The 9,290-nt window shown below is 45.4% G+C and overlaps 1 protein-coding gene across 5 annotated transcripts; it reads right to left on the reverse strand.

Annotated features, from left to right (window-relative positions):
- Nucleotides 1–2,113: 2,113 nt before the first annotated feature.
- Nucleotides 2,114–8,962, reverse strand: Cldnd1 (claudin domain containing 1). 5 transcript variants are annotated; one of them, XM_045148283.1, is made up of 6 exons: nucleotides 8,875–8,962; nucleotides 7,764–7,814; nucleotides 7,236–7,545; nucleotides 5,590–5,700; nucleotides 3,667–3,804; nucleotides 2,114–3,501 (listed from the first exon to the last, which is right to left on the reverse strand). In XM_045148283.1, the coding sequence occupies exons 3-6, from the start codon at nucleotides 7,525–7,527 to the stop codon at nucleotides 3,281–3,283; spliced, it is 762 nt and encodes a 253-aa protein (XP_045004218.1). In that variant the 5' UTR covers nucleotides 7,528–7,545; nucleotides 7,764–7,814; nucleotides 8,875–8,962; the 3' UTR covers nucleotides 2,114–3,280. The 5 variants fall into 5 exon arrangements, with proteins under 5 accessions (XP_045004218.1, XP_045004213.1, XP_045004214.1 ...); XM_045148278.1 differs by having other exon boundaries at nucleotides 7,764–7,807; nucleotides 8,875–8,956; XM_045148279.1 differs by having other exon boundaries at nucleotides 7,764–7,829; nucleotides 8,875–8,951.
- Nucleotides 8,963–9,290: the final 328 nt, after the last annotated feature.

Genomic DNA, 9,290 nt, shown 5'->3' on the forward strand with positions numbered 1-9,290 from the left:
TCAACAAATTTTCACGTTAAGTGAAAACTCAAAAGATTAAGCACTGAAATGCCAATATAGTATGTACCTTAACAGGACATGACTGGATGTGTTAAGTTTTAACAGTGCTAGTCTGAAATGTGGTGCTGTTGCTGGAAGAAACAAACCCTACATTAATATACTGTACAGTCATATTATACTCTTACCATATGACTTCTATGAGTTCCCCCAAATACACACACATACCCACACGCATATGCACCTATTGACACATTACTGAGAACAAAGTGCTATGATATAGCTAGCAAGCACTAAGTATTATCTGAACATTCTTTTAGAATTACCCTGCCTTTTTTATTAGATAAACTTTTGGTGTTTTCATGGTTAACCTTCAATTCTGCTGAAGTAGCATATAGGAAACACTTGTCATTTAGTCATTGGAGCTATAAAATTAATCTTAAAAGCCGGGCATGATGAGGCTGGAGAGATGGTTTAGCAGTTCAGGCATTTGCCTGCAAAGCCAAAGGACCTTGGCTTGATTCCCCAGGACCCACGTAAGCCAGATGCACAAGGGGGCGCATGTGTCTGGAGTTCATTTGCAGTGGCTGGAGGCCCTGGTGCACCCATTCTCTCTCTCCCTCTCTCAGCTTCTTTCAGTTAAATAAATAAAGCTAAAAAAAAAAAAAAGGCATGGTGGCACACACCTTTAATCCCAACACTCAGGAGGCAGAGGTAGGAGAATCACCGTGAGCTCAAGGCCACCCTGAGACTACACAGTTAATTCCAGGTCAGTGTGGGCCAGCGTGAGCCCCTACCTCAGAAAAACAAAACAAAACTGATCATAAAATATTTCCTAAGTGACCATAAAATTTATGTTTTAGAAAAACTGGAAATGAATTTTACTATGAGGGTTTCTTTCAGTGACTACCTGGAAAGACAAACAGGATTTACTTTAGTCAAAAATGGCTTGCCATCAGCAACATCCCATGAAATGAGTTCAATTAAGAGAAAACGAGTCTTTTGAGGCGAGCGCGCCCTCCGCGACTCTGCAGCGTGCTAACAAGCACCAAGTCAGCGCAGGCAGCACCGGGCGGACGGGGGCTTTCACTGCAGAGACGCTGCCCTGAGGCAGGAGCTCAGAAGTCCAACCCTGACTTCATCTCCACCATGTTAAGACTGGCGGAGGCCGACAGGCGGAGAGAACCGAAGAGGCAGGAACACAGCGTGTCAAACCTGCTCAGACAAACGTTGCTCTTCCAATAACTCTTAAACCCCACTCCCAAGTGGTGTTTGTGCACTCACCCTTTCTCCTGCCACCTTCCACAAAAGTTGGTGAAAGACAATGAAATCTGAGTTAGGACTGGGACTACGCTAATGACAGAAGGACTGCAATCCCAGCTACTCAGGAGGGAGGATGCTTAAAAAGTCCAGGCCAGCCTAGGCTACAGAGAGGGTTCAAGCGAGCCTGGACAACTTAGTAAGACTGTCTCAAAAATAAAAATACTAGGTATGGTTATGCATGCATGTAATCCCACCACTTGGGAGGTCTAGAAAGATCAGAAGTACAAGGGCAGCCTTGGCTACTTAGTGAGTTTGAGGCCAGCCTGGCCTACATGAGATCTGTCTCACAAAGCCAAGAAATAAAAATAAATAAATGGGAGCTTCAGATAAAACCCAATGGTAGAGCACTTGCTTAGCATAAGAAAGGCCCTGAGTTCAATCCCCAGTGCCAGGCAAGAAAATAATCGGAAGCCCCAGTAACTACCATATCACACGCAGTAGCTTTAACATAACTAGTGCTGACTTTTAGACAGAAGTTGATTGGTCATTTCTTTACGGGAAAACACAAATACCCACAGCCTTAGTTGACTTTACAGGAAACTAGCTACATAAAATGTACTATGTAGAGATCACAAAACTAGTTCAAAATCATGCTTCAGATTCAAAACATAACACTATCTTATTTTCCAATGAGGAAAGGGGTTCCCACATGTTCTGGAAGACAGAAAGACTCGAGTACAGAGTACAAGGGCAGGCCTGTACAGCAATGCTCTTCCTGCAGAGATCCACAGACTCCCGCTCTTCATCCCAGTTATGTGGAGAGATTTAAATCAACTTACGCAGGCTACACAAGTCTCTTCGCATTTTTATTTTATTAAAAAAGACAGATTTAAGATATGGTAAGAAATTACTAAGTTACATTTTTTAATCTGTCAAATGCTAATGGAATAAATAAATAAGAGTAATGGAATAAATAAATAAGATTTTTTAAGTTTGATGTTTATAGACGTATTTATAAAAAAATGACTGCTTTAGAAGACATTATTAAATGTTGGTACACACACCAGCAGGGGATTTAGGCAAGGAAAGGCACATAATTTTACCACAAGAAATAAAGACCCTAGTTGGAGGTGAGTGGACAGCTGCAGCCATAGATCTTGTGGCAGTACCCCCAGTTCTGGGGCTGTGGGGGAGGGGAACGACAAGGTACTTAGCTGCATAAGCAGAAACAATTTTAGGGAATTCACTCTGTGGTCCTATTATTAGGTTAAAAAGAAAGTCTTCCTTTAGTACGCCTGGTGTGTGAGGGGGGAAGGAGAAAAACTTCAAGATCATTTGGTATTAACCAGAATTCCCAATGAGTTTTTTAAAATTATAATGTAAGGTTAATCCACCTGTCTCGATGAACTGGAAATTTGCAATTAATTAAAGCTAAAATTCCAAGTAAACATTATTTTTCACTTTTTTCCCCTGCAGATAAACAGTATAAAGAGTTGTCATAGTTCCCCACCATCTATTAAGGACGAGGATGTCAAATAGTTTTGCAATTTTAAGAAGCCTAAGTCTAAAAAGAATCCTAGCACTGCAAGCTGACCGGCTGTCTACAACAGGAAGTCAACACGAAGTTCAGACAGTGACAACAAACTTCCCAAAGAAATTAGTTTTTTCAGTCCGACAGTTAGCCCATTTACTGGAAATTTAGCAGGCATTACCAGAACTTGCTATGGGGTCAACTTTCCACTGCCCATGGTCTGTCACAAAATTGTGTCAAGTCTTTATGCATTTCTTTGTCTGATCTTTGTACCTAGATTGGCTTGGTAGAAAAATGGAGTCATTCAGAATAAACCACATAAATTTTAGTGGTATTAAGTATATATCATAGTGATGTATGTATAAATAAAATGGATTTTCAAGATAAAATGGCATATCTACAAAAATTAAAAATAACTGGGGAAACAAGAAAAACACCCATACTAAAAAAATGTTAAAAATGGCGATTGCAGAGCAGACAGCTTCCCTTTCAGGCCACACGGTAGGCCTTCATTAGGGTGTACTCTTTCCGGTTGGTGTGCGCAGCCCAGATGAACAGAGCAGAAGCCATGAACTGTAAGGGGGCGGAGACACACGCTAAGCAGAAGGACCATCCGAATTCACCAGACACATTCTCAGGCAGCACTAGTTTCTCATGGAGCAGTTCAATTCCAGCAACGTAACAACTCACAGAACCTAGTGTACACAGACCTAGAAGAAATGCAGAAAACAGAGTAAGACGTGGCCAGTAAAGTACACAGGAACAAGCTTCTCCAACAACACGCCTCAGCCCTCAGCAGAGCCAGTCCATGGCTACAGGCACAGCCCTGATCCAGAAGGAGACAGGAAGAATCTGAAAGTTAGGACCAGACCCACCTGCAAGGAGATGGAGAATGCCCGTGGCGATGGTGGGATACAGGCTCCGGCAGATACAGGCACAGAGTCCAATCAAAGCTCCAAAGCACATCAAACCTAGACTAACAAAAGGTAAAAGAAACTGGCAACGCCACAGATCTGGTTTTAAAAAGAAAAAAAGAACAGGAGAAATATTACCATGATTTCAGAACAATTTTCTACAATGGCAATTTCTTTCCTAGCCTAATGAGTTCATTTTTCAGAAGGATGCTTTGTCGTGAAACAAATAAAGAGCCCCTGACATGTTGTGGGTTCCTGGATTCTTGCTCCAGGAGCCAGCTGCGCTTCCCCCATAAGGCATCCAGGCAACCGGGGTGGGTGAGCTGAGCGCATGAGGACAGAAACACTCCCAGGAGAAAGTTGAACAGCTCTCTCAGTTCACTGTCAGTGAAATGGGTTTATAAGCATCTGAGGAGGGGAGAGTCCTAAGGGGATTGGATGTACCAAGTTCATTCCTGATGCCTAATTAGCATATGGGGACATGCATTCTAGCATGTAGGCAATGGCAGGGGTGAGGGGTCAGGTGATCTAGGATCTCAGGGGGATGGGCTGTGTGAAGGCTAATAAGGAGTTTCCTAGGCAACTGGCCAAAGGTCACAGGGCTATGGGCACAGCCTAAGTTCGGGTGTGCCAAGCTTGGAGAGGGAGTGGCCTCCTGTAGCCTGGGGGTCCTTAGCCCTGCCTGGAAGCTCAGGCCCCTCTCCTGAAGGCTCTAGCCTGTGCCTGGCAGTGCCCGACAACATGCAATAGCTGCTAAAAGCTAAGTGCCACATGACGTTTGTTTTACACATCTTGAATTAATCCTCCCAACAACTATTAATACTGTGCACTATTATTATTTCTATTTTATAATTAAAGAAACTGGGCCAACACTCACAAATAACTTGTACAAAGTAAGATGGTGTGTGAAGAACCAGGATTTGAAGCAAAAATAATGTGCTTCTATAGAGACAATCAAAAGTCCTTATATGATCTAAGGCAGTAACAAGTAAATGAATGGTGATTACAAATGACTTGTCCTGTAGGACACAACATAGTGGATCTGGAATAGAGCCAACACCAATGAGCCTTTTCACTATCAAATTCTTTTGGTGTTGGTTTTATTGTGTAGAACTTCATAAAAGTCTTTGTTTCAAAGTACCTACCCTTCAACTTCTGCTACTAATAAATTTTTTCCTCTCATATTAATTGAAAAGTCTCTGAGGCCCTAAAGAGTGAAGCTCAAATTTGAAGCTGGCAGCCGAGGTTCATAGGCAGCCAAGCCACCCAGAATGGAATGCTCATGATACTGTTTGGTTCTGACGTTTACTCTTGTTGCTATGGCCCAGAACTGGATGAACACCCTTGGCAGGCTGGATACTCACTGACTCATTGAATTTACTGCCAACTTTTTTTTTTTTTTTTTTTTTTTGAGGCAGGATCTCTAGTCCAGGCTAACCTGGAACTCACTCTACAGCCCCAGGCTGGTCTTGAACTCACAGCAATCCTCCTACTTCAGCCTCCCCAGTACTGGTGTTGCAGGTGTAAGCCACTGAACCTAGCTAACAGCCCACTTTCTTTTCAGCTATGTTTATATTAACTTGGGCAATGAAGTGTTCATTTCCACTGTAGGAGGTTATCATTTAAACCTACAGCACTTCCTCTTAGCTATGGACCCATTAGTAACATCTATTGGAGATCCAGCCTCCACTCCACCAGCTGCCTCCTTCACCTTCAAAGGGTCTGAAATTTGGTCAACATGTTACCCTATAGAACAAAGCCCACTGGAATACTATCTGAGAACTTACTCCATGCTGACATGATGTACCAACATACCACATTCAAAAACAGAATACAAAATATTTCTTTTTCTTCCTAACTATGCACTGAGAGCAAAATACTCACAGGTCCGAAGTAGATCAATTCCACTATTGTGGTTTCCAGGGTCAACAAATTTCTCTGTGAACTGCTCAGTTAGTGTGAAGCTGACGCATTTTGGAGCCTCATCAAATGATTCTGGAACAAGAGCGACTGCTTGTTACCGTCATTAAAAACACATCACAGTAGTCTCTTCCAGTAATTATCCTTTGAGGTAAAAAGCGGTGTAGAAAGATGTTCCCAGAGGCACAGGAAACTCTTTGGCCCTGATTGACACACAGTTCTCTCCATGGCCAATGGATACCACTGGGTGTCTATCAGAGGCAGTCTAAAGATATAGGCACCAGGGAGAAAAATATATATATACAGGGGCAGTAACATGAATGGCAGAATAGGTATGTAAGACTAGGAAGAAGGGACAAGCACAGAAAAACTGAAGAAAGGTTGGTTGTTTGTTGTTTATCTTCTCTCCCAAGCTTACTCTACAGGCCATTCCAAGGGATGACACAAGTACACATTCCAGTTCCTCAGGTTAGAAATTTCTGAGTCATTCTTGCCATATATACTACTCTGAAAGGAGATCCTAAAGGTTCTTTCTTCAAAATATATCCCAGGTCCAACTGTGGCCCAGTGCTACCATGATAACCTGATCACAATCACCTCTCATGCACATTAACTGCAAAGGGCACCGAAGCAATCCCGTAGCTTCCGCCCTTCTGAACCACGTCACCATGTCAGCCAGGGTGACAGGTCAGTTTTCTCCTCTGCTCAACGCCCCATAGCACTGGCCCCCATGGTTCTAAGGGTAAAATCAGCTTCACAAAGCCTCAAGTGTCCTGCACATACATCATTCCCACAGCCCGGAACATGCTCCTGTGTCTTCCTAACTAGAACAGGCCACTGCAGTGCATGCCACTGCCTCCTTCCTTTGCATACTGCTCTGATTTCTCATACTGAACTCCCATCCTCTGGAATGCATGGCAACTCAAGTTTGCTCTTGAGTTGGAATACAACGCCTCCCCACTAAGAGACCACAAAAGCAAATATAAACAAAAACAAACTGTAAAGCTGTTTTGTAAAATAAATAAATAAATAGTATCTGAAAAGTAAAGTCTTTAGGTGTTAAAGAATGTTTGCAAAATAAACATGAGAAACTAAGATTTGTTTTTCTAGAATACAAAGTTTTTAGCCTACAGATTCTCTCAAAATTGTACAACAGTCTCATAGGTAGATTCAAATGTAGGGCTGGTCAAATATATTTTTTAAGATAGGAGCCAAATGATAGGTTTCTCTGCAACGCAGCTAACTCATAAACGGATAACCAATTCCAGTCTGTGGACTGGACTTCCACTACCTTCACCAACTACCAAATATTTAAAAGCTCCCAACTACTTCCTCGTGAGATGAATGAAAGGATTCCAATAAGTAAATAACTACAAAGACTAAAATGGCTTTCCCAAGATAAGGAAGTCACCAATCCAATCAATATTAAGATGTACCCGAGTGAGACACAGAAGTTTGGGGGCAAAAACAGTAGGAAAAGAAGAGACCTGTAAGTTATTTCTTCGAGGAAGGCGAGAACACACAAACCTACTTGCCCATAATTGGGCAATCACTAGGACAGTCTTAATAATGAGTAAGTAATGGAAGGAGACGTGGAAATAAAGAAATACCTGTCCGTTCTGGTGGAGCATACCAATGGGTGCCTTTGGGAATGGTGATACAACGTCTCCACAACCCCAGGGTGCCGTTGTACCGGAAAAGGGCATCATTGTAAGTCTTCTCATCTGCCTCATCACTAATGAAATCTTCCCAGGGGCTTTTATTCAAATCGCTCGAATTTTCTTGAACAGGACTGCGGTACTCGTACCAGAAGTCTGTGCCAATCGAGGCTGCCATGTAGATGGTGGAAATGAGGCTGAGCACACAAGCGATGACAAAGGCTGTAGCGAACCGGTTATCCATTCTGGCACTCAGACTGCTCTGTTGAAAAAGGTGCAGGAAGAAGAAAGTCAGATGTCAAGAGCAAGTAAGATTATTTTGAAACAAACGATCTCAAAACCACCCTTGACCCCACTCCCATCCCTTGTTTTAAAGTAATATGTAATCATGAAGGAATTTTGAAAACAAAAAGGCAAGCGTTCTTAAGTTGAAAACAAAACTCATTCTCATGAAAGTACTTATATAGAGTGCTCACATACCCAGGATGCTACGGAGACAGAGGTCTTGTTCTCTAGTCTATCACCTGCATACTAAAACAGACAACACTGAAATGGACATACACATTACAGATACAAACAACAGACATGCCCATGGTCAGCAGTGTTGGCTGTGCACACATTTTAAAACGCATAGTGAATTTTTACACACGTTCTACACAGTGCTCTGGGTTCCAATAAGAAAAATATCTAAGAAAAGGAAAACGGTTAATCAGCTTCTCCCAGGTGCCTCTGACATAGGAAGCCTTCCTAAATCAGGGCAGGAGTAAGGAGCCACTGGGGTGTCAGAGTTGCAGATGCTAAACCTGGGGAGAAGTTGGAGGTGTAAGGCACCGGGCAAGGACAACAGTCACGTCATAACTTCGGAGAGCAATCCCTCCCCACCACCCACTGAAGCTAAGCCAAATTCTCCACCCCGACTTACTCCCCTCGTTCCTTACACTTCTGAACCTCGTCCTTGCTTTCTTCCTAAGCCCACATACCCATAGAAACTAAATGATCCTTTCTCGCAAGATGGAAAACTCTTGAGTTAGGCACAACAGGAACACTCCCTAGGCGTGGACCGGGCTCTGGCAGTAGTAAATGGCCGAGGTGAATGACTCAAGGAGGGCCACGCTAAGTCCAACCCCGCCAAGTGTCTGCGGGCGACCGCCCCCCCCAGCCCCGGCCAGAGGGGAACCCTAGTGTGGAAGATGGCAAAAGTGGCTCGGGAGAGATCGGGGCAACTGCAATCACCGACGACAACTCAAAAAGCGGGGTTTGTATTCTGCTTTAAAAAAAAAAAAAAATCCCTTTTCACCCCGAGGTCTCCCACGATGACCTTAGAAGTCGGGTCACCCCGTGGGCTGCCCGGCCCCAGACCAGCTTGCAGGCCGAGGTCACCCCGTGCTGCGCTGGGGACCCCAGGAAACCCGACCAGGCCCCTGGCGGAGCTGACCGCTCGGGCCCGGGGATCCCCGCGGCGCCCTGCGGAGGGGGGGAAGGGGAGGAACCGCGCCCGCCCGCCCGCCCGCCCGGGCGTAGGGAGCAGACGAGCCCCGCTTCCATCGCCCGCCCGCCCAACCCGCCCGGCGCCGCCCGCCCCGTCACTCACCGCCCATCTCGCTCGGCCAGCTTCCCCCCGGAGCTCAGACCACAGCACCCTACTCTCCCCGCGCCTCCGCTGACGCACTTCCCCGCAGAGCCCGCCCCCTCCATAACTCCCGCGCCGCCGCCGCCGCCGCCGCGGCCGCCGCCGCCCCCGCCGCCCCACGCCCGGCCGCGCTGGCCCCGGGCCCAGAGGACTTGTGGGAGTTGTAGGCGGGCCCGAGGAAAGGCGGCCGGAGGCGGCGCTGGGCATGCCGGGCGCCGCGTGGTGCATTGTGGGCGATGTAGTTCGCAGTGAAGGCCCCGCGGTGCGCAAAACCAAAGTCTTGGGCCCGAGGGATTATTACGTCTCAGAAAAGGAGGGACCAAGGTCCAGGAAGTAAGGGGGAGCTGTCTTCAGTTTCCTCTAGCTGGTGTCTGTGA

The sequence above is a fragment of the Jaculus jaculus genome, chromosome 4 (assembly GCF_020740685.1).
Source record: "Jaculus jaculus isolate mJacJac1 chromosome 4, mJacJac1.mat.Y.cur, whole genome shotgun sequence".
Taxonomy (NCBI): domain Eukaryota; kingdom Metazoa; phylum Chordata; class Mammalia; order Rodentia; family Dipodidae; genus Jaculus; species Jaculus jaculus.

What these genes read in the sequence shown, in the direction of transcription:
- Cldnd1 (XM_045148278.1), bottom strand. An exon ending in TGCTCCACCAGAACGGACAG is followed by an intron (nt 5,701 to 7,235) that starts GTATTTCTTTAT and finishes CTCTTGTTCCAG; the next exon opens with AATCATTTGATGAGGCTCCA. An exon ending in CATTCTCCATCTCCTTGCAG is followed by an intron (nt 3,502 to 3,666) that starts GTGGGTCTGGTC and finishes CATTTCTTCTAG; the next exon opens with GTCTGTGTACACTAGGTTCT.